Raw genomic sequence first — 26,068 nt, forward strand, 5'->3', positions numbered from 1 at the left:
AAACCAAAATTTAACAAAGAATCTAACAAAAATTTAATATATATATATATATATATATATATTAATGGAATGTCGTTTTAAAAAAAAACAATATCTCTAACTAATGGAATATCGCTAATGTTTATAAGGTTTCCGATTTTTTATGATTTAGTAATAAATATCAACTACTTTTCTCTAATTCTTTCAAAACTTTTAAATTTGTCTAACATCTTCCTTCTTCTTCATTCTAACTAAAAACTCATGGAGTCATCAAGTAAACATATACTAATGTTTTTCTAAACAAGTATTAACATATACTATATAGCCTTATATAAATTATGTACATATCGTTCTACTTTTGTAGCTGTCAAGAACCGTTTTTCAAATTTAATAAATCAGAAATTTAATAAAACATTAAAATGTAAGAAAATATAACAAACAAAACAAATAAATCCAGACTAATATTAGATTTTTAAACAATCAAATTGATAATTATATAGCTCGCGCAAGGCGCAGGAAAATTCACTAGTTCTACATTATATTCTATTATACAATTTGAAATCAATAAATGAATAATACGCTAATTATATATATATGTACAGTTATTTTTGCTCTATTCTTATTTAACCACCTCAGCCGCCACCTCAACCACAACCTTAGCAACAATCTGTTTTAAAAAAAGGAACAATAATCCATGTCTTCACAATTAGACCATTTCAGTATGAACTGAAATTTCTCTTCCTATATTCCTTCCACATCTATTCTCTTTTCACATCATTTGATTTTTTCAATTCACCCCAATTCTATAAATCAAATACACATCCAATTCCACAATAGAAAGACAGATCAATATTTGTTTTTTCCAACTTATTTTCTATTTCCTCCACATGTACTCCATCATATAAAACCCATCATACTTATTTATTTACTCTTTATTGTCTTATATTTATTATACCTTTTATAAATACTAGTACTACTACGGACTACCACAAAAATAATCTTTATAATATAAAAAATAATTGATATAAAATATTTCTTTTTCAATTAGAGTTGATTGATACATAAAAAAATATATAATTTTAATGGTTCAAATAATATACTCATTTTCTAGATAAAAAAAATAACACTCGTTATTATTAATGAAGACAGACCAACATACATAATTCATTGAAATCATACAACAAAACAAACATTAATTTAGAAATAAAATTTGATATTTCTAATTGAGGGTTGCTCCAAATCTTTGCTAATTATGCTCGACGAGATCCTTCTTTAATTGTATGTTACTATCACGTAAATTGACTCTAACATGAATATTCGATTCTGACCAGCCTTGCACATGGACTTCAAATTGTGGCAATATTTGGGTGTCAACGTTGATCAAGGAGCTTGATGTCGAATTGTTTGACGGTTCGAAGTTGATATTTTCTCAGTTCTGCGAATATGTATCACGTCCATCCTTCACCATCATGTTACGTAAAATAATGCAGGCCTGCAATATTTTACCTCATACCTCGATATCCACATTTTAGATGGTTGCCGAATCATAGCAAATCGTGCTTGGAGAACACTGAATGCTCGTTCCACGTACTTCCTACATGATTCTTGTTTGTTTGGCAAACAATTGTGCTTTGTCGCATACAGGAACTAGAATTGACTGAACGAAGACCGGTCATTTACAATAGATTCCTTCAGCAAGATAGTATGCGCGATTGTATTGCCGACCATTTACGATGATGTTCACTTATGGGGCTTCACCGGAAATGATGTCGTCAAACACTGGTAACCTATCGAGTACATTATTGTCGTTCAATGTACCAGGCAACCCAAAAAAGCATGCCATATCCACATATCATCAGACACTACAGCCTCGAGAATGACTGTTGCCGAGCCTTTGTGTCCACTAGTGAACTGTCCATACCAAGCCTTGGGCAATTCTTCCAATTCCACTACATGCAATCAATACTACCAATAATTCAGGGGAAACCACGATCCTGACCAACTTTGAGTAACCTCTCCAAATCTGTCACATATGGTCTTCGTAAATATTCATCATGAAACAAGGTAATTATCCCTTCACAAATTTTTTAAGTACACTCTAGCGCAGTGCTTTCTCTAATCTTCACATACTCGTCACAAGCATTCAGCTAGGCAGCCATATGCGAGCATGCCGAGGGCAGATGTGCACTTCTGGACAGGGAAAAGAGCAGGCTTCCCGGAATTATTGCGCCTTTGAGTGAAATAGATGTCGTAATTTGATGAAGATTCTGTAATTCGTAGAAACAATGGCCCTTTTTATTCGATATCTTCTTCGAACTACATGTCGGGTGTAAGTGCATGACTCGTCAAAGTAGTTGGCCATGAGCCTTTGATGGGCAGCTACTTGATTCCTATAGATATAATTTGTGGAATGGGATCTTCGTTTCTTCTTTGCAGTTCCTCAAGAAGTTCTTATTGCCTTTGGATCAGAGATTCTTCCAACTTCCACTGTTGTTTGAAAGTTAAAAAATTTGGTGATACATCCATTGAATGCTACGAAGAAGAAAGTATGAATGTTTGGAGTGAGTTATGTTGATATGATGTGAACTACCATTTTTATAATGAATGAGCTTTGGACTACAGCCGTTTTACTTTACTAAATTGAATATGTAGATAAGTCTCGGGGGTATGATGAATTATTATCCTTGTGGGTCTGATCATTTATTCAAAATTTGAATTAATATTTGCAGTGAGTAGTCATATTTTGTCAGTGGGTTTAATCAATTATTCAAATTTTGAATTAATATTTAGTCACATCTTGTCAAAAGTAGTAGATCTGATCAATTATTCAAACATAAAATATTTATTAGAACACAACATATTAAACCTAACGATCTAATAACACACTTGTCAACATCATGTAGGCTTCTTGTTCTGCATCTTATTCTTAGAACATGCAACTTTTTTCTGGCTAGCAGACAACTCTAAGATATCTGAAAGAGATTTTGTCCTGTTTTGTTGAAGGTTTTTATGTATAGAGTCAAATTGGACAATTATTCTTCAATGGCATGCTTTGATTTTCTGGTAGTAGATGATTTACTGGAAGAAGCCCTAGCTTTCTTCTTCGTTGCCTCCCTACCTGCTTGACTAACAAGGGACTGAAATGGTGATTCATAATCATCACTACCACTTTTACCGTTTTATAGCCACTACTACTAGATTCATTTGAGCTCTGATTGGTAACCTGCGGAATAGCGGAATTGCGTTTTTAAACACAATTCCGCAGGTTTTTTGCCAATAAAAAAAATCCGCGGAATGAGAAAATACACACAAAAATGCAGTCTGCGTTTTTGCTTAAAAAAACTATAAAGAAAAACTCATTCCGCAGAAAAGAGACTTATAAATAACTTAATCTATTCCACAAGATTTTTCCGCCATTCTGCAAGATTACCAATCAAAGCCTTGATCTCAGGATATATTTGGGATGATGGCAAACCAAATTCCATTCATCCACATAACATACAACCCTTGTTTGCTTCATACAAACCAAGAGCATTGGTTATGTAGTTATCATCGGACATACCACTATGCCTCTCCCTGGTTGCAGATTGTAACAACCAACAAATGTGCAAATTTTCTTGTTTATTTCACAAAAATGACTATGGCATTTTGTTGTGAGCATTTTCAGACGGTGAGAAGGTCTTCATCTCTCTTTGAGAGTTCTGACATTATAAATTTATCCAAAAGTACTATTTGTTCCAATTTGCACCTCTTTCTCCCAAGTTTTCTAAAAAGTCTTTTAAAATCCAAAAAAATAGAAATAATTTGAAAACCTATGAAAACAGAGTAAAAAAACCTGTAAAAAAATATCAAAGTGAACCATAAAAATGGTCAAAAACCGGTGTTATCACTGACAAGTTCTCCTGACGGACTCACTCTTAATCGACCTCGTTGAAGCATGTCAAACTGGAGTGGATGACCTTGATGAAGCAGGTCGAATTGGAGCCAAAGACCTTGACAAAACAGGTTGATCAGTTGTCACGGACGACCTTGCAGGTAGGCATTATCATGCTGACCTCGCAGATAGCCATCATCTCGCCAACCACCTTGCAGGTAGGCATGATCACACCGACTTCGCAGGTAAGCATCATTTCGCTGATGACCACATAGGTAGGCATGATCACACTGACCTCACAGATATCCATCATCTCTCCGACGACCTCGCAAGTAGGTATGATCTCGCTGATGAACTCTCAGGCAAGCATGGTTATGCTGACCTCGTAGGTAAGAATGATCATGTCGACCTCACAAGTAGGCATCATCTCGAGGACCTTATAATTTGAATGATCGGATGATCTCGATATTCGTCACAACGGCCAAGTTAGGACAAAAATGTTAAGCTCAAAATAAAGGATGAATTTCTTCGGATTTGACTAAGTATAACACATGGCGACCTCACTTTGCCAACCTCACTTTACTGACCTCACTTTACCGACCTCACTTTGCCGACGTACGCCGAACTTAGTCGCAAGTGACTGTGAATTATCAATAAAGGTGTTTTGACGAGCTCGGTCAAGATGTGTTCAGTTGAGTTTAGATGATGCTAAACTTAATAAGAAAATAAGAGACAATTGCAGGTCGGCTGGTAAATTTGCAGCAAGTTTGGTGCAGGTCGGTTGGTCAGTAACAGGTCACGAGAAACAAGAACCTAGAATGGATACGACTCATGGTCGGCGATGAGGGGCCAAACGACGAGGTCGGGCTCAACTGAGAGTAAGAAATACAGGTCAGCAAGGAGAAGCCGAGCTCGGGAACAACGCCTGGTTAGCCTCTACCTCGAAATAGAGACTTGAGAAGGACAAGTGCAGGTCAGCGTGAGAATAAAGACCTCTAAATCGCAAGAGTGATCGCCGTTAAGAAAATGACTCAGTCGTTGAGAAAGCAGTTTGACTTAGGGGAGTTTGAGGGTTGGCGACACCCAGAAGAGATGGTCGGTGATTCTACCTTAGCAAGTAGGTTGGCGTAAGGTGAGATGCAGGTCAGCCTGGATTCGACGAACTCGAACAATAGAGGAACATGTTGACGATGTAGCAGGTCGGCAGAAAGAAGTCGACCTTGATAAAACAGGTTCGGCAGAACTTAAGGCCGGCTAAAAGTAAAATAGACCGACGAAATCGTGTGAAGCAGATGCAGGTCAGCTTCAATGAAGAAGAGGTCGGCGTTGCATCTCAAGCTTTGGAAAGGCAGCTCGGCAGAAATAAAAAGTACAAAAAGAGTAGTTCATCGGATCTCAAGGTCGGCGGGAGCAGATCGGTGGCCAGGATCGAACAGATGCAATGAAAGAAAATATCTAAGGATGGAGACAACGCCAAGTGGCACAAGATCGGAGCAACAAGGTATTTTTTCCGATGAATTGCATTCAAGAAAAGAATATATCTCCGGTCTCAATTCAAACCGAGCTAAAAGATCCATGAATTTTGCCGAACTCATTTCAAAAACTCCTTCAATGAACTGAGGATGGGACCTACTGTTGGTGGTGTACTTCACACCTTTGGTTTAGCCCAATATGAATTGAGACCGGTCCGGAGAGACTTCGGTGTACGATGATTGGTATCGAGTTTGAATCGGATTCTCTCAAAAAGGCCCATTAAAGCCCAATTCTGCAAATTGGCACTGACCTCTGAATTTCACGGAGGATTTCCGGAAATATTGGAGGAAAAATGTTAAGTCACACATCGAAAAGGAAAAAGAAAGTCCTGATCAAACTGCCTTAGAAATCGTATAAATAGAGGAGGACTTCATTCATTCAAGACATCCGAAAATCAAGAGCAGAGAGAGACCTCAGAAGTGAAGAGACCTCAGTTCGTCAAAGTTTACTTATAAGTTCTCTCTTTGTTAAATAGGTCGTCAACCTCCGACGACCTAGTCTCTAGTTGTATTTTTTCAAACTAAGAAATTTCTAATAAAATGAGATTTATGATTTGAATATTACTGTTTTGTCCCTTGTATGATATTATGTATCAACAAAGTCCAACATATAACATGACATATATCTATTCTAAACATCTAAATTAATGAATACAAATAAGGTAAGAGTTTGTAAATGACATAATAGTAATTAAACTAGTAAGTTGAGCCTAGTTTCAAAAAATCCGTAAGAAGCTCTCTGAGATTGACACCTCACTTGTGTAAATAATACATGGGACAAATAGTTTTTTTTTAAAGTGTCATTGTCGATTAATAATATACAGTTTTTAGAGGAATGAAGAGGAATGTATATAAATAAAATTCATATAAATAGTGTACTTTTAAGGAATGGAGAGGAATTTCATTATTTCTTCTCATTCATTGGTCACCAATTAGAACCTTAGGGTTCAGTCTTTTCTTAAAAAAACTAAAAATTGCAAACCTCGAATACCACTTAGAAGACGGGAACATTGTGTTTAAATTTTTCGTTCAAAGCATTGAAGAAATAAAGTTAAAAAAGAGAATAATCCTGATTTAAAAAACTTCTTCTTTCTCTCATCTCTAATAAGAAAAAATGACATTTAACAAATATGATCATTGTTTTGTACCATAACTTGACATGTTTCTTTTTTCATAACTTGACATGTTTAGATTATATATAATTAATTTAGTAAGCTGTATGAGTAAGCTGTTAAGAAATTACAGAACTAATAAAATAAATTAATGAAAAATTACATACTTCTTTTAAAAATAATAATAACTCTTTTAGGGGATTTTCAGCCCTCTTTGGGGATACATCTCCTTCAAAACTAGCAAACGAGTGAAGGTCCGAAAAACACGATCGAAAAATGTTTTTCGATGGCTCTCCGATGCTCAAGTCAGAAAACAATAATGAAAAAATCACGAAGTGGCAAATCAGAGAGAAGAAAAATATCAGAAAATGAGAGAAGGGATAAGCGGGCCGAGAGCTCTTGAGAAAGGTAGAGTCTACCCGGGCCTGAGTTTAATGGGTTTTTTGGGTGGAAAAGAGAAGAAATGTAAAAGTTTAGGGGTGGAAAAGATCCACGATTTAGGAATCGCCGTGGAGTTGAAGTGAAAGAGATGAGATAGTCGGAATAATGACCAAAAAAGAGAGAGAATGGTGCAGCTTAATGTTCATGAGTATCTAGAGAGTTAGCATGAGCCTTAAGATTGCAAAGGAGTTAAACCCCTTTCTTGTTGGAAAGGGTTAAGTACTTATAAGTTGTTACCTGACCCAAGTAAGTATACTGGATCGGTCCATGGGTTGTGGGGTTTGCGGGTCGGTCTGGGATCCGACTTGAATGGATCTGAATCTCATGCTTGTGTCACGTTTCTGACGGACTCACCAACTTTGTTTAGCGTATTCCTCCTGCTGCGAGACTGTTCCATGGTGCATCATTCTCGCCTTCAGCGTATGAGTCAGGTTCAGCAGCTCAGACGCGGTATGGTCTTCGCTGAACCTCTGTTTTTTCTCTGCTTTCTGCGAATGGATATTGTCATCTGACACGTGTAAGCATAGCATATTAAATGTCAATCTTGTGGGTTTGTAAAGAGCATGGGCAATCAAATCAGTCCAAGGCACATTCCGATAGTTGAATGGACGGAAGTTTGAAAAGTGTTTTCTGCTCAGTGGATTATTTATACTTGGCTTGGATCCCTTGATATTGGGACCGGGCTGTCGATGTCGTCTTAGTGGTTGATTCTCCTCTAGATACCTGTGCGGGTTATATTTCTTTATATCCCGACTCTTCCAGATCACTGAGTTTAGCTATAGGACATAGAGAAAGTAATTTATCTTCCTCCTAACCACTCAGTTCTCGACCTCCTTGTTTCTAAAAGCGTGGCATGCATTGTCAGATACGAAGAACCTGGAAACAAGTGGTTTTCCGTGTCGGATCTCCCGAAACCAAAAGATTCGAGGCCGGTGCTATATGCTTAGGTCGCATTAGACCGTAAGCCCAATATGAAACCTAATTTGGGTTAGAAGGGGCATACTTACAAAAAAAACTATGGACACCACGTGCAAGCACGCAGTTCGTCTACGTAAGAAGGATCAAATTTATCTCCAACAACTCTTGTTAAAAAAAAAACTAATTGCAAAAATCGGCAACCAAAAGAATTAAAAAGAGATAAAACTGAGTACAATACACTAAAAAAATATATAATTTTTTAAGAATTAAAAAAATATTAAAAAATACACAGATTTTAATCTAATAAAAAAAATCTATAAACTATGATACTAATAACATTAAATTAATATTAAATAACAAAAAGTTTTAATTTTTTTATATATATTGTCTGTGGGTAGCGCAGATCACACCCTATATATATATATATATATAGCTAAGTAATATAGTACAAAACTTTGTAATTCTTCAGTTAATTAATAAATATAGGTACAACTTTAACTGTTAGGGCAATACATAATTATGAATTTATGAGTTTATAGCATTTTCATATGCATCAATTAATGATAAAAAAATTTAATAATGTATTTTTTTGGGGTAAATTTTAGAACATCGTCTTTTGTGCAAGTTGGACTCACGAACATTATAAAAGAATTCTATTTATCTTCAAGAATATAATGCAGAAGAAAAAGTGTGGAAGGTAATAGAAGATGCAGAGACATGAGATGAAAGTCATGTGGCAAAAGAGAAAGGGAAAATACCAAGACCTCCTCATCAACTCAAGAACAGATGGAAATCACCACCATTACTCTGGGTAAAATGTAATATTGAAAATGTAATATGGATGGAACTGGGCCAAAAAAAGTAAAATATATTACCAGAAGTGGATAACTCGAGTGGAAAAGTATTATTGGATAATCCAAAAAGTTATCGGATTTAGTAGTAGTTGAAATATGTAAAAATATTAATGGGTGACTTGGATTAGGAAAATTACGAGCTTTAGTTTAGAACCTCGTAGTTATTTTAAAAAAAGTAAGTAGGATATTGTGGTTTGAGATGCCTTATGACAGCTCATAACGGAAATTTATTGTGACAAGGAGCTAGAGCATTAAAAAAATTACTAACGGTCCTAGAAACAAAACAGAAAATCTAAGATGGTTAATCCTCACTACAACGATATAATTTCTGTTGGTTTTGTCTTCATGACTATACTCCAAATGAGACAGAGGGTTTAAAGGGAAGCATCAGATAAAAACCAAGTAACCGCGGTAAAGATGATTTGAAGAGGTTTTTCTGAGAATTTCAAACCAAGGAAGAAGACTCGGAACAAAGCAGAAGGTTTCTACGAAAACAGGAACATGCTTTTGAGAGACCTGGTTTAAGTTGTTAGAGTAAGGAATGACAAATGAGGAAAGGCAAAGAGACTTTGCAACAAAGGGGAGCTTAATCCGCTGAGCTGCAGGTGTTGCAGGCGGCTTAAGCATGCTTCCCATTCACGTGATTGCTCAGGCTTTGGATAAGATCAGTGTATGATGGATCCAAAGTAACTCATCTCTTTTTTATAAAGGAAACGTGAGAGAGTCATTGATCTAAGTGTGTGAAAACATAAGATCGTGAGAGAGAGAGCTAAAGTCTTGGTCTTTGTAACTCAGTCACATTGATTCTAGTGGATTTCCGGGAAGCTTTCCTGGTGAGACGTAGCGACTCAAGTTTAAGGGCGTGAACTCGTTAACTTCGTGTGTGCTCCCTTACTCTGTTTTCATCAGTCTGTTTTCTTTCTTTCTCGCAAAACCATTCTCAAATCTAAATCCTAAGCAACATCAAACTAAGCTAAATCCTAACAGACTGGTATCAGAGCCAGGTTCCAAGGCCGTCAGTCTTGTAGGAGATGACTACAGGAAGAGTGGAGTTAGAAAAGTTTGATGGAAGAGGAGACTATACTCTCTGGAAAGAAAAGATCTTGGCTCACCTTGGGATCCTCCACGTCACCTTCCTCCGGTCTTCTAGAGGGTATACAGGAGGAAGGTGACGTGGTGGAGAAACCAAAGAGAGCAGGAAGCGTGGTGGAACAAGGAGAAGATACCCCTACTCCAGGACCGGATACACCAAAGGAGGAGACTTTGAAGGACCTGCAGTTAGAAGAAAAAAGAAGGAAGGCCAGATCTACAATCATCCTCAGTGTTGGAGATCATGTCCTAAGAAAGATCATTAAAGAGAAGACAGCCGCTGGTATGTTGAAACGTTTAGATCAACTTTACATGTCTAAAGCCCTCCCGAACAGGATCTACTTGAAGCAGAAGCTCTACAGTTATAAGATCTCTGAGTCAAATTCAGTAGAAGAAGGAACCGACGATCTACTTAAGCTCATAGCTGATCTAGAACATGTAAAGGTCACCATACCAGACGAAGATCAAGCCATCATGTTGTTAATGTCCTTACCAAGCGACTTTGATCATCTCAAGGACACACTAAAGTACAGCAAAGACACGCTTTCGCTCGATGATGTCATAGGCGCCATACACTCCAAGCAGTTGGATTTTGGACACAGCTCGAAGAAGAACAGGAATGTTGCAGAAGCCCTGTATGTGAAAGAATCAAGAGGAAGATCAGAAAAAAGGTCCAAACCCGAGGAGAATAACAAACAGAGAAGCAGATCTAAATCTAAGGAGAAGGGAAAGAAAGAATGTTGGATCTGCGGTAAATAAGGACACTTTAAGAAGCAGTGTCAAGTCTGGAAAGAGAGGAACATAAAAGACTCGTCATAAGCCAAGTGAATGATGTTGCGGCTTTGATAGTCTTCGAAGCCCTTTTCTCTTTCTCCAGCAATTTCTCAGAAGTGTGGGTTATGGACACCGGCTGTTCCTTTCACATGACTCCAAAAAAGATTGGTTCATCACGTTGGATGAATCAAACAATGGAAAAAAGTGAGAAAGGCAAATGACACCTACTATGAGGTAAAAGGTGTTGGCAACATAAGAATCAAGAACGATAATGGTACCACAGTTCTTCTTACTAATGTAAGATACGTTCCAACCATGTCAAAGAACTTGACCTCACTCGGAACTCTTGAAGATCAAGGTTGTTGGTTCCAATCTAAAGATGGAGCCTTAAAAGTAAACCGCAGATGCATGACTTTTCTCAAAGGGAAAAAGGTCAACACTTTATACGTCCTAAGTGGAACTGTCATTGCAGAAGAAGTGAACGTCTCAGAAGCACAGAGAGATGAAACTAGGCTATGGCACAGAATACTTGGGCACATGAGCCAAAAAGGATTGCATGCATTACTCAGAAATGGCTATTTAGACAAGAAAAAAATCTCAGAAATGGAATTTTGTGAAGATTGTGTTTACGGGAAAGCACATTAGGTGAGTTTTGGAGATTTAAAGCTCAATGCCAAAATCAAGTTGGACTACATCCATTCAGACCTGTGGGGCTCACCAAATGTTCCATTCTCACTCGGTAAATGCCAGTACTTTATCTCCTTCATAGATGATTTCTTGAGAAAAAGCTGGATATACTTTCTGAAGAAGAAGGATGAAGCCTTTGGGAAGTTTGTTGAGTGGAAGAAAATGGTAGAAAATCAAGAGTTAAGGAAGATAAAGACTCTAAGAACCGATAACGGTTTGGAATACTGCAACAAAGAATTCGAAGATTTCTGCAAAGTAGAAGGTGTTATGAGGCACAAAACCTGTGCCTACACTCAGCAGCAGAATGGGATTGCAGAGCGGATGAACTGAACAGTGATGAAAAAAGTCAGAAGCATCCTAAGTGAATCAGGACTACCTCAGAGCTTTTGGGCGGAAGCAGCTAGCACTGCTGTACATCAGATCAATCATTCACCATCTTCTGCTTTAGGTTATGAAGTGCCAGAATAGATGTGGATGGGTTCAAAACCCAAATATGAAGACTTAAAGGTGTTTGGATCAGTAGCCTATATCCACTGTGACCAAGGCAAGTTGAATCCCAGGGCTATGAAAGCTAACTTCAGCGGGTATCCAACAGGGGTTAAGGACTACAAGTTTTGGGTTCTTGAAGACAAGAAATGCATGATAAGTCGAGATGTAGTGTTTCACGAGGAACAAATGTATCAGCATTTGAAGGAAATTCCAGAGGAGGATGAGGAACGAGATACTGCAGTGTTTGACTTACCAAACAACAGCGACAACTTAGATCTTTCTGATCTAGGTGGAGAAGGAGCAAGAAATGACAGCCAACAAAGAAAGAGTCCAGATACTGAAAGCAGAACTCAAGGGGACATGGATGAGAGTTCTGAAGATGAAGAAATGTTCTTTGATCCTTTAGAGAACTATCTACTTGCAAGAGATAGGCCTCAGAGGAAGATCAGACCACCTCCAAAGTATCATGGCTCAAATATTGTTGGTTTGCCTTAATGGTGGCAGAAGATGGTGGATATCCTGAGCCTAAGTGCTATCAAGAAGCTATCAGAGATCGAGACTGGAAAAAATTGGAATTAGCTATGGATGAAGAAATGGAGTCTCAGATCAGAAACAAAACTTTTAAACTGGTGAAAAGACCTACCCAAGAGAAAGCCAAGGATAGAGGGGGTTGAAGAACCAAGGTTTAAGGCTCGGTTGGTTGCAAAGGGATATTCATAAAGAGAATAGATTGACTACCAGGAAATATTTTCACCAGTAGTAAAACATATTTCAATACGACTGATTCTGTCTTTCGTAGTTGAACATGACATAGAGCTGGAACAGATGGACGTCAAAACAGCTTTCCTCCATGGAAATCTGAAGAACACATTCTCATGGAGCAACCTGAAGGTTATGAGAAAGAGAAAGGGTCTGATGTTGTGTGTCTTCTAAGGAAATGTCTCTACGGTTTGAAGCAATCTCCTAGACAGTGGAATCAGCGATTCGACTTATTCATGCTCAATGCAGGGTATTTAATAAGCAAATACGACTACTGCATCTATTATCAGAAGCTAAGAGATGGGTCATACATCTACCTGTTTCTGTATGTAGATGATATACTCATTGCTTGCAAAGATAAGGAGAAAATCAACTCTCTGAATGAGCTACTGAAGTCCGAGTTCGAAATGAAGGATATGGGAGAAGCCAAGAAGATTCTGGGGATGGAAATCAAGAGAGACAGACAGAAAGGGGTTCTAGAATTATCTCAGGAACAATATCTTGACAAAGTGCTGAAAACTTTCAACATGGATCAGTGTAAAGGAGTCAAGACACCACTGGGAGTACATTTCAAACTTCGAGCTGCTACTGATGAGGAACTGGAGGATGAAGCAGAATATATGAAGATGGTTCCTTACGCAAGTGCAGTTGGTTCGATTATATACTCAATGATTGGGACTCGAGCAGACTTAGCATATCCGATTCGAGTAATGAGTAGATACATGGGAAAACCAGTAAAAGAACACTGGATGGCCGTCAAGTGGGTTCTGAAATATATCAAGAAAACGAGGGGTAAGAAGCTGTGTTTCAGAAAAAAAAATACAAGTACAAGATCAAGGGATTTTGCGATTCAGACTATGCTGCAGAGAGAGACAAGAGAAGGTCAGTCACTGGCTATGTATTCACTGCAGGTGGCACTTTGATCAGTTGGAAGTCAGGGCTGCAGAGAGTCGTCACATTGTCCACTACAGAAGCTGAATACATGGCACTTACAGAGGCAGTTAAAGAAGGTATATGGTTACATGGTTTAAGCACTGATTTGAGAATGAAACAAGAGGCTATGGAGTTTCAGAGTGATTCACAGAGTGCCATATCTCTGGCAAAGAACTCGGTTCACCATGAAAGAACCAAACATATAGACGTAAGGCTGCATTTCATCAGAGATATAATTGCAGAGGAGAAGATAAAGGTGGTTAAGATTGGTACAGCTTATAATCCGGCTGACATTCTTACCAAGACAGTTCCAGTGAGCAAGTTTGAGAAAGCATCAAACTTTCTTGGTTTGATCTCAAGGTGAGAGATAAAGAATCCGGGAAAGGGAAATCCAAGAACTAGAATCAAGAAGATGTGATAGTCATTCAGTCAAGGTGGAGTTTGTTGGTTTTGTCTTCATGACTATTGATAACACCGTATTTTGACCACTTTTATGGATCGTTTTGAAATACTTTTCTATGTTTTTAATTGCTTTTAAGTACTTTTATCATGTTTTTCTAGTATTTGTAGTTCCAAGACTCTTTTCAGATAACTTAGGGAAAAGCTTAACAAAATGGATAGAAAACCAAATTTCAGCTCAGAGTCAAACCGTCAGAAGTTCACCCCTGATTGAAGGCCTTCTCACCGTCTGATCCAGCTCAAATTTGGAGACCTTAAAGATGGAAGTCTCAGCTTTCCAGCACACTTTACAGCTTGGCAATCCAACGGTTCAATCAAAAGATACGCGAAGAGCAAGATGTCCCGTAAACCAGCCGGCAAGCAACTCCACCCGCGGCCAACAGGCCATTTCCCGCGGTCAGAGTCATCCCGACCGCGGCCAGCACTCCATTTCCCGCGGTCACAGCCCTCCCGACCGCGGCAAGCCAACTCCGAGCCCAAAAGCCCATTTCTGAAGCCCACAATGATTCCCTCATTTGGAGAAACCCTAAGTGACGTCCAGAGATATCTTGAGCACTATAAATACATGTTTTAGGAACCCTAATCGATATCATCTATCATTACTTCATATTTTTATTGTTTTTGCTTTAGGTTTTAAGGAGAGAGAGATTTGTTCTCTTGAACCCTTTTTTCTTTCTTTTTCAATTTCGGTTTCTATTATACTTATCAATACTATGTTTTTGATTTCGTTCATCATGTCTGAGTAGTTTTATTGTTGGGATTAAGGGATTTTCGATGGGGATTTATATGTTCGATGAGGATTCCATGAGCTTTTGAGCCGAATCTTAGAACTTTTTCTTCTGAATTCGTTTTTACTGCATGAGGGTAGCGTCATGAACTACAATCTGATCCAGATGCTTGGTGACACGAAAGTGTTCATCCGGTGTCAGATCTAGTTTGGGAGAGCAAAACAACCATAGGAGTGGAAACCTACCTGTGGGCGATTTGTGAATGCTGACGAGTCTTAAACATAATGCATCTCTTCTCTTCCAGGGCCAGAGTGGAAACCTACTGGTCAGGGTTGAGAGAGATAGTTGTCTATGATCACGACAGTGGTGTATTCATACGTCCGTGACTCCAGTTCAAAAAGTTTAAGCTAAGATCTTATCAATTTTACTCTCTAGCAATGTTTTGAATCGTTCGTACCCCTGAGAAAACTTCCCTGAACCCCAACGCCTTCTTTCCTATAGATTCACACCGTTTTTATTTCAAGCTTTAGTTCAATATTGTCTTTCCTTTTTAGTAGATTTTCATTTAAGCAATTAGAATATCCGTTTTTCTCATTTTTATTCATTTTCGTTAAGTTTAGTTATTAGGTCATTTGATTCCCGTATTTTCTTTTAAGATTTCGTTTTTACATTTTAAACACACTACAAAAACCCCCACAAAACCGTTTGGTTCTAGACTTCCTTACTTTATACTTATTTCAAAGGATTTTTGCAGGAAAAGATCCTCCTTCCCTGTGGATTCGATCCCTAAGTACTACAATCGATCAGCTGTGCACTTGCGGCTATTGATTTCATTTAGGGTAAAACTTGACAATCCTCACACCAACACACCACATCAACTATACTCCAAATGAGACAGAGGGTTCAAAGGGAAGCATCAGATAAAAACCAAGTAACCGCGGTAAAGATGATTTGAAGAGGTTTTTCTGAGAAGTTTAAACCAAGGAAGCAGACTCAGAACGAAGCAGAAGGTTTCTACAAAAACAGGAACATGCTTTTGAGAGACCTGGTTGAAGTCGTTAGAGTAAGGGAATGACAAATGAGGAAAGGCAAAGAGACTTGGCGACAAAGGGGAGCTTAATCCGCTGAGCTGCAGGTGTTCCAGGCGGCTTAAGCATGCTTCCCATTCACGTGATTGCTCAGGCTTTGAATAAGATCGGTGTATGATGGATCCAAAGTAACTCATCTCTTTTGTATAAAGTAAACGTGAGAGTCATTGAGCTAAGTGTGAGAAAACATAAGATCGTGAGACAGAGAGCTAAAGTCTAGGTATTTGTAACTCAGTCACATTGATTCTAGTGGATTTCCGGGAAGGTTTCCCGGCGAGACGTAGCGATCCAAGTTTAAGGGCGTAAACTCGTTAACTTCGTGTTTGTTCCCTTACTCTGTTTTCATCAGTCTGTTTTTTTCTTTCTCGAAAAACCATTCTCAAATCTAAATCTTAAGTAACATCAAACTTAGCTAAATCCTAACAATTTCAATACAGTTCTAAAGGAAATAGTTGAATTAGTTACAGACAAGATATGAAAATCAACTATATTGGAATATCTATACTATTATTTGCGAAGTCAGAAATCCTATGTGTCGCCTCCACATCGATTCGCTTACGTGTCATAATTAAAAAAAATGATGTGGCGTTTTAATTAGTTCTGATATGACGATCATTAATCCTACGTGTCAATATATATATGACATGGCTTTTTTTCATTGATTATGGGCCATCGAATTTGTTCATGGCCCAGAAATTTTGTTCTTGGCCATAGCCACCGAATCTGTTAAATACGCCACCAACATAGAAACCCTAAACCCTAAAGCATTTATTCTACTCTATATATATTTGTATCGTCTACATTTTTTTTAACATACAACAACCGTCACCGTCTTCTTAGGTCGTGTTCCTTTTATTTATTGTTCGTAAACGTCTTTTTATATATTGTGTTCGTAAAGATGTTTAGGAAATGAACAATCATATTTCATATGTAATTATGTTTAGGAGTAATCAATTATTGTTCGTAAATATAGATTGATCTGAACTTCTCTATTGTTTTTCCTTAAACCTAGAGTTCATCCCGCAAACTATAGCTGATTGGCTCGAACTTTTGGAATCATATCTTCCAATGGATCTAACAGGTAATTGTAAATAATAATTGCTGTTAAATAGTTTTATACAAATTTAAAGTGTGCAAAAAATAGATAACTTGTTATACTATCCCACTCGAAAATTCTCTAATTTATAATTTTGATCTCTTTAATTTATTATATTGATATTTTTGGTAGGGAATCATGTCTTACCTTACCATCTCCTTTCATTACAGATTATGTGGTCTGACAATGATAACTCAAAAAAAAGGAAAAGCATAACCATTTTTTTGACTTGGATGGAATGCAATTAAGTGTCTCAAGAGGCACAATTGCTATTTTATACCGAGTTTCCATCCTAATGGGTTTGGATCCTAGAATCCACAGTGGAAACCCCGTATGAGAGGTACCTCCCAATATTGTGTTCTAGAACCATGGCCCGAGCAGGCTGGAGAAGAAAGCCGAGCAAAGTCGAGACAAGGATTGCAGAGGTATTAACCAAATCCCATTTGAAGAGTACAACTCCAGGTGGGTTAAGTCATGGAATGAGAGACAACAAGAAGAAGACAGCAAACGGCGTCATCTTCCACATCAATCTTCATTCAGTAAAAAATGTATTATCTTAAGAGACCTATATTGTTTAAGCCTCAATTAAAGTAAATAGAGAGAGATTCCTATGCTAGGGCAGTCCAATTATATAGTTACTGAAGATTAGATTAGAGGATTTTTTTGATGGCACTTGTATAATCCAAGCAAGAGCAACCAATGCAGAAAACAAATTTAATTCTAGATCGGTTACTCTTGCGATGGCCCACCTAGGGATACTACGGCTAATGCCACAATTTGTGAAAGAACAAACTCTAAACAAGGTTAAAAAAAACATGTAATGAGAGTTTTTAATTAATCAGGTGAAATTTCACAAAAACCAGCACAACTTTTTGGAAGAAATGGTTTTTTTTTTAAGAGAACAAACTCTGCAAGGGCATATGTTGGTGTCACCGTGATCTTAGCCATTTGATAGAATCCAACTGGAAAAAACAAAAGCTTGCAAGTGTGGGATAAGAATATAAAACAGAGCACAATCTTTTTATCTCTTCAATGTCTGAACTTCGATCTACACAGTTTGATTAATGCTATCAAAGGTCAATTTACAGCTTGGGCTATGAATCTTGATACAATCATTACATATTGAGCTATGAACCTGTTGTGTTTGAGGCTGGTATTAGAGAGACCAGAAGCAAATGTCATGATAGTTTTAAAAGAGAAGAGAGAGGAGTACGGTGTTGTCTTTGATGTAGGAGACTTTGGAAGTAATTAGAGAGACTTTAAGAAAACTAGAACTCGATGCAAATATATAAAAAGTGCTCAACTTTAAATGAAACAATTTAGTTCCATTTTGTTCATATGAAGTTGTAGGCTTATTGTGGAAAACGAAAGTTTGAATATTTGTGACGTAAATCACATTTTGGAGTTAACTTTAATTTTTTTTTTAATTGTTCACAATTATGAAAAAATCTGATGTTTTCAGCAGCAAAAAAAAAATGGATATCATATTATGAGGGGGTAATTAGCGAATTATGTAAGTATAAGTAAGTATGTGAAACACATGTATCTACGAAATAGTCTTTGCTTTGTGTCACTTCTCCGGCTACATTTACCTTTCATGAAGCTGAAGAAGAAGAAAAACATAGTGAAGGTCCATTTAGTTGTTTTAATGTTACATGTGTAATCGCATGTGGTTCCTTTTCTTTGATGCGGCTAATTTGCTTTAATTTTTTTTAGGGTTTTCATGTTCTATTCTACTATCTTCCTTAAATGCTGGTTTTGTTTTCTGACTATACATATATATTTGGATAGTCAGAATCGACCGAGCAATTTTTTTTCTTGGCTGGAGTGTAATGTGTGTAAACGAAGATTATATATCTCCATTATTCAGAATTACCTTCTAAGTTTGTTTGGAATTGTAAAGATGGTTGATGTTCGGATGGAAAAGCTAATTGATTTGTATAATGGAAGAATAAAATCTAATTTATTTGTCGAATGGAAGAATAAAAACATGGAAGGATAAAAAGATGGGAAAGACAAAGATGATCATGAAGAAGAAGAGAGAGGGAGAGAATTATAAGAATAAAAACCGGTATAAGAGGACAAATAAAAACTCTAAGACCAAAAAACACAATCGTAAGAAAAGAAGAAGACAATGAAGGAAGATAAAGAAAAAGTTGAAGATGATGAAGTAAAAGAAAGATCGGAAGGTGAAGGAAAATGTTACAAATCAGAAGAAGAAGAAGAAGAAGAAGACAATGAAGGAAAAGGAAGCAGAGAACCCGGAAGAATAATAAGCTGGAGAAGACAAAGATGATGAATAAGTAAATTTGAAAGATATAGAAGAGGAATAAAAAAAAAAAGAATCCAAAATAGGTGAAGAAGAAGGTGGAAAACACGTTATGACAAAGAAAAAACAAATTTTAAAACCAGAAAAGTAATAAGAAGACATATGAGATGAAGATGTTGAAGTAGAAAAAGGCGACGTAGACGTAGAAGAAAATTGGATAAACACGATTTGTAAGAAGGATAAGACAAGGAAAAATAAACACGGATGAAGAAAAAATACAAAGAAGGCCAAAAGATGAAAAATAGGAAGTTGAAGAAGGTAAAGATGAAGAATGAGACAAAAAAAATTAAAACCATAAGGAAATCATAGAATATGAAGAAGACAACAATAATGAATAAGGAGAACTAAGCAGAAGAAATATAAAAAAAAGAACCTTCTATACGTAAATGATGAAGAAGTTAATTTCTATGAAAAAAATGAAAAAAATAAATGAAGCAGAAGAATACAACGGGGAAAAGATGAAGAAAAACAAATAAAAAGAAAAATAAGAAGTTAGAGAAGGCAAATATCATAAGAAAAAGGAAGTGGAAGACGATAGAGAAAAGGAAAAAAAAAATGAGAAAGAACATAATTTAACAATTCTTTATTCTTAGATATTTTTAATCGGGGTTAACATATATTGAATAATAGTTTATATATATAATAAAAATTGTATTGTAGTCTATATAATAATAATAATATTTTTAATGCATTATTGTTTTCAAATTTAGATCTACAATTTTAATAAGTGATTTTGTGCTTACTTAGGAGAAATATAAGAACCGATAAGAATGAGAGACAATTCTGGTGAAATGGAAAGAGATAGTCGTTTGTAAATACAATGTTTGAGACAACAAAATATTATTTAATAAATTATCGACCAATATGAATTTCATTTGTTGATGAAACGACCACATATGAGAAACACTGCATACAATCATATGTAGATGAAGATAAGGATTGAGTGTGTGTAAAAAAATTTCATATAAGCAATAAATTTTGTTGTTGCTGATGAACATTAAGCATTTTTGGTGTCTTATTAATAATGTTGGCAGAAAACATTTTATTTCAAAACAATAAGTATATTATGAGAGAAATAAGTAATTGAAACTCTTGATACTTTTTGATGTGATCGTATAATATATTTGATTTTTAGCGAATGAAATAATTAACTTCAGAATCGAAATAAAATTTGATGAGAAGAATAATTTTTAGAAAATTATTGATCTATTTAGATAATAGCTACTGAAAAATCTAATTAAGAAAAAAAAAATCAGAAGAAGAAGTCTGAGAAAAAAACCAATACATAGTAGATGAAGTGGAAGATGATGATATTTCTGATCAGAATCTTTTTCTTGATGTGCCGCCTATTGGATTATTCGTGTTATTGATAAATATAAATATTATGAAGATAATAATATTTCTGATGAGGATCTTCTTATCGATGTGTCGTCAATGGATCATTCTCTCAAACAGAACTTCTTCACATGACATGAAACAAGGAAAAGTTTCTCAAAATTATACTTACCAATCTTTGATTTCTACAAATTTTGTAATCAGTTTTGTATACATCGCATGTCTGCGCTTGGCGCGGATCCCTACCTAGTTAATATTTATTATTAATGTAGAAGCAAAAAATAATTTAGAACCACTAGACTAAGAGAGTTTCTAGTTTCCGTTTACTTAGTTAAATTGTATTTTTCTAATTTAGACGTTATAAAAAAAAAATTTCAACTATGCAAAAATCCAATTAAAATATAAATAATCAAAAAGCCTATCTGAAAAGTGAAAAGTAACAAAGCGAAGCCCAAGGCACATCAACAACTTAACTAGTTGTCATGACTTGTGTCAATTGCTTCCAAATCCCCAAAATCTCTGGCGTGTCCCCGGTTCTAGCTCCTTTCCTCGTAATCTGATTACATACCGCGATATGTCTCTTTCGTCGGAATCCACCGTTCCTACGGTTAGTACCGTCACCGTATCTTACTCGGAGCTCAAGGTAAAGTGAATTATCTTTTTGAGCCTAAATCATTTGGCTTCTCTGTGTTCGGTTTTTGTCTTCTAAAAATCCTTATGTCTGTTTCGATTAGGAGAGCAACATAGATTTATCTGCGAGGGTTGAACAAGGATTCGGACCTGATGGACTTGGAATCATTTCCGTTAAAGATGTATGAATCACCTTCTTACACCATAAAGATTGTAATTTTCTTCAGCTTATGAGTTATGTAATCTGTTATACAGATTTCAAATTTTGATTTAGTTAAAGATCGTTTTTTTTTCAGTTTATCTTTCTTTTGCTGTCAAGATATGTAATTTGTTACCTCAAATTGTGTTTGATTAGGAGTTAAAAAAGGTTTCAAATTTGATTTTATTGAAGTTCATATTTTCTTCACTTTATCTGTCATTTTTTGTCAAGGTTATGTAATTTGTTACCTCAATACGTGTTTGATTAGGAGTTGAAAAGATTTCAATGTTGATTCAATCAAAGGTCGCATTTTCGTCAGTTTATATTTCTTTTGTTTTCAAGTTTTATGTAATTCTTTACTTCATTCAAATTGTGTTTGATTAGGAGTTAAAATGATTTGAAATTTGATTCAGTTAAAGATCGTTTTTTGTTCAGTTTTTTGTTGTCAAGGTTATATAATTTCTTACCTCAAATTGTGTTTGATTAGGAGTTCAAAAAGTTCAAATTTGATTCTTTTTTTAGGTTCCAGGGTATTCTGATTTACGTCAGAATCTACTTCAGCTTGCACCTCGGTAAAATTTTTGAGTTTGTGTCGCTTGGTTGATTCAATGAAAGATTAGATTTTTTTTCAATTTGCTCTCAATGATTTGTTTCCTCTGTAAAAGGTTAGCTAATCTTCCTGAAGAGGTGAAGAGGGAGCTTGAAGATGCTCATAGCAGGTGAATAATACTATCTCGCAATTTTCTTTTGTTTAATCTATATACTTTATTTCTTCTTTTCTATATATATATATATATATATTTTAACTCCTCCTCTTTTTTCGTTGTTACTTCTTAGGTATAATTTCGGTTGGAGTCATGGTAAGGAGAAACTTGAATCCGGGAAGCTTGGTGAGCTTATAGACTGTTTTATTGCCGCACTGTTGCTTCATAGTTACTCGTTGAGAAGAACTTCGAATATTTCGCTAAATATAGTTTCTTTGGCCTGCTCTGGGTATTTGTTTGTGCAGACATGTTAAAGGGTTCTTATTATGCTAATCCTCTACAAGATGTACCCACGAGTAATTCATCTGAAATCCAGCGGTAAAGAACACTGATACTCATGGTTTATGTTTTCCAAATATTTGGCTTTTATAGTATTGTAAGTTACTTTGTATTTGGTGTTATGTTTACATGAACTATATGTTCTGGTCTGCATTAAAAGTTACAGACTTCTTCTTTTCTATCTTCATAATTTTTCGCATCTATTTATCATGTAGGTATCCATGGTATTGTGGATCAAACATATGGCCAGGAAATTCTTTGCCGGAACTCGAAGGAGGTAACTAGGTGATACTTGCTTTACTTGCATATCGTTAGGTTTTTTTTTTTTAATTTGGTAATAAATTTTTGGTGTCTCAGCTTTGAGAACGAATTGTTACTTTTCTTATGTATCAATGATAGCATGATTCCGATTGATCGGTGCTATGAATTTGATAATTTATGAAATCTGCTTGCGTTTGCAACCTTAGCTTGTTTTCGTTGATGCTCTCTCCTTTACATTTTTTTCTCTAGTTAACTAGTTTCCTCCAAAGAACTGAGTGTTACTTTCTTACATGACAGCTTTCAAAGCTCTTGGTAAACTGATGTTCGAAGTTGGGCTGATGGTAGCTTACCACTGTGATCGATATGGTAATTAATTTTGTTGGCGTTATTGAATCTATCTTTGAACATCCTTGAGTAGATATCCTTTAGACATTGAAAGCTTTGCTTGCAAAGATAGGTCTGGAATTGAGCATAGTATAGCGTTATCTCACTAATGAAATATCATCCAGAAACCAGAGATTGTGACTAAGTTAATATTCCGGAATACATGTTGTTTATGTCTGTAGAGTAGCCAAATTCAATTATTACTCTTAAAATGAAGACTAATTAGTTTACTTAGTATTGGTGGGTGGATACAATCTCTGAAACCAGGCTCATTGTTGGATTTTTATGTCATTGTCTATTTTGCTGAAGCCCTTTACAATCCATGATTTGCAGTGTCAAAGGGTATAAAACAACATGAAAAGCAAAATCTTGAAAAGATACTACTTGGCTCTCGGTGTCACAAAGGACGTCTGCTTTACTATTTTCCTGCACAGGATAGGTAAAATTTGATGTACTTTGACTCTGCTGATTTACTTTTGGAGTTTAGTCCCTAGTGGTTAAATACTTGTGTACACATGACATGTTATATATGCCTCTTTAAAAGGTAGATATTGCATTTGGGCTAGATCAGGTACTTAATTGTCTGATATATTGACATATTGTCTTCAATCCAGCACAACGGATGACAACGATTCCATCTCATCTTGGTGTGGATGGCATACAGACCATGGTTCACTCACAGGTCTCTTGCTTTCCTGAGTTGTTACTTTTTACTAGAGTGTAGTTCCCTCCTTTTTAAAGACGGTTTTCATCTTTCTCTCTGTATTAGCTGTTTAAGTGTATCGTTCTACGTTTATCCACAGGTCTTACTCGTGCAATATTTTCAAGAAATTCAGTGGAAGTACCTTGCCCAGATCCTGCTTCTGGCTTATACATTCAAACACGGTCAGGTCAGATCGTTAAGGTACACAAATGGTCCTTCCTGATGACTCTGCATCGTTTATATATAATGATTAATGTTCTTAAGAAATTGCTTCCTTTGCATATGATTAGGTTGTGTATGGAGAAGATGAAATAGCATACCAAATAGGCGAGACAACAGCGATTCTGTCGAGAGGTTATCTCTGTGCTACACCTCATTGTGTACGGGTAATAATATTTCGTGCCTTTGCAGATGACTCGCCTCAACTCTAGGATATTTTTGTATTGTATTAAGTTTGGGATCTCGACACCAAAACGACCCATAGTTTCTTGTTTTCGTGTTCAGGCGCCACAAGGAGATGAGGCTTGTGGTCTAGAGCGATCTACATTTGCATTGTTCATGCAACCTGACTGGTATTAGTCTGAACTAAGCTAACTTTTTATTGATAGTTTCTTATAGTTACTAGATTTTGACATTGAAACCTTAGTGAAAAAAAAAAAAAATAGTGAACATAATTGACTTTACATAATATGATAATAGTATCATTAAAGGGAATAATGGAATATGCACTAAGAACCCTTACAATTTTCTAGCTGAATAAAGTCATCTTAAAATCTGGATTAAGTTATAAAAAAGTAGATAAAACTCATTGATTATGTTGTACAAAAACTGATAACAAAAATGTGTTTTTGTGGTTTATCAGGGATCAGAAGCTTACATTTCCCAAGGAAGTAACAAACCATGAAGATGTCTCTCTCTCTAATGGCGTCTTGACGTTTGGAGAATATACAGAGAAACTACTCAATATGTACTACGATACAAAACCATAGGACCCTTTTTAACGCAATGTGTAAATCACGATTCCATTGGTGTAAGATTAAAAAAAGGGGGGGAAAAAAAATCCACCAAATTAGTACTTTCGGTCGTAGGAAGTAAAATTTGATTTTTGATGTTTGGTTTAATTTGACGTTTGAACCAAACAGAAATTTACAGAGTACAATAATTGGTTTGGTTTCTCATAGCGACCGGTGATGATCGGTGATGATCGGTGATGTTATGAGGTGGTGATCCCCCATTTAATTTTAGCATGGTCGGTTCCAATGGGTAACCATTTTTTCCTATGTAGATTATTTTTGCGGTTTAATCAATTTTTGTGTTGGATTGTTGTTCATACCAACAATTCATTTTCTCATTATTGCCTTATATAGGATCTCGGAATTTTGTTATTTTTGTTATGATACTGAAAATTGTAGCCATTTTCTTATATCTTATCTAATTTTATATATAAAAGATTATCAATTCTCTCTATATAAGTGACACATCATCAGTTTCGATCAATATGAAGATAAAACGTATCATACATTTTAAAGAAAATTAACTAATAGAATTTAATTTAAGTTTTAAATCACTTAAATAAATAAAAAAATTTTTTGTATTAATTGACTTTTAAATTACATTTATGTATATAATAAATCTTATATATCAAATGAGAATGTAGTTTAATGAAAAAATCTGATTTGTTTTAATTTGATTGGTTCAAAAAACAGATCTTGCTTATGTCAATGATAACATTTATTTCACGTCAAATGTGACATGGCAAAAATGCTGATATGGACAATTCTGATTGGTTTCAAGAGAATATTATTATTAAGTATACTTTTTATATGGACTTATCTTATTTTGCTCCTATTTTTTTTACTGTTTTACCCTTTATTTTATCTTATTTCATTTCTATTTTGAGTCTATTTTTTACCTTTCCCCTTAGTTAAAATCTTTAAAACACAAAACTCTATAATAAATCACATTCAGATTTAGTTCGCCCTAGATCTCTTTTCTCTCCCAAGCGCCGACTTGTACGGAATGTTTGGACTTTGATTTTTCCTTTGCAAATCGTGTCTCCTCATCTCTGATCTTGTCTCCTCCTCTTCGACAACCTTTCTGCTTCTGTTTCTCTCTGTTTTCTCGTATGTTTTCCCGTGTTCTAACCTCTTTTCCTTGAACTCTCCTGCATCTTTTTTCGAGTGACTTTTGTAAATCTTCACCATTTTCTTGTAGATCTCCAGATCTCCTTCTCTAGCACCCTGCTACGTGTTACTCTGTGGAATGACGAACAAAAACTCTGATGTGTCTGCTCCAAGAGGCCGGAGATCTCCGCAGGAGGAGGAACCCATTCGAATCCCTCGCTTCGACAACTCAGCCCTTCTGGCTCGCTT

The 26,068-nt window shown here is 35.9% G+C and overlaps 1 protein-coding gene across 3 annotated transcripts; it reads left to right on the top strand.

Annotated features, from left to right (window-relative positions):
• The first annotated feature begins 20,943 nt into the window (after positions 1 to 20,943).
• Positions 20,944 to 24,870, top strand: LOC18030411. Of its 3 annotated transcripts, none has more exons than XM_024149414.1 (14): positions 20,944 to 21,119; positions 21,211 to 21,288; positions 21,828 to 21,877; positions 21,971 to 22,024; positions 22,143 to 22,195; positions 22,315 to 22,387; positions 22,564 to 22,625; positions 22,907 to 22,975; positions 23,327 to 23,432; positions 23,608 to 23,675; positions 23,797 to 23,897; positions 23,987 to 24,082; positions 24,201 to 24,268; positions 24,559 to 24,870. In XM_024149414.1, the coding sequence occupies exons 1-14, from the start codon at positions 21,051 to 21,053 to the stop codon at positions 24,683 to 24,685; spliced, it is 1,074 nt and encodes a 357-aa protein (XP_024005182.1). In that variant the 5' UTR covers positions 20,944 to 21,050; the 3' UTR covers positions 24,686 to 24,870. The 3 variants fall into 3 exon arrangements, with proteins under 3 accessions (XP_024005182.1, XP_024005183.1, XP_024005184.1); XM_024149415.1 differs by having other exon boundaries at positions 20,982 to 21,119; positions 21,976 to 22,024; XM_024149416.1 differs by lacking the exon at positions 21,828 to 21,877 and having other exon boundaries at positions 20,982 to 21,119.
• Positions 24,871 to 26,068: the final 1,198 nt, after the last annotated feature.

This window comes from Eutrema salsugineum, unplaced genomic scaffold, assembly GCF_000478725.1.
Source record: "Eutrema salsugineum unplaced genomic scaffold, Eutsalg1_0 scaffold_1, whole genome shotgun sequence".
NCBI lineage: Eukaryota > Viridiplantae > Streptophyta > Magnoliopsida > Brassicales > Brassicaceae > Eutrema > Eutrema salsugineum.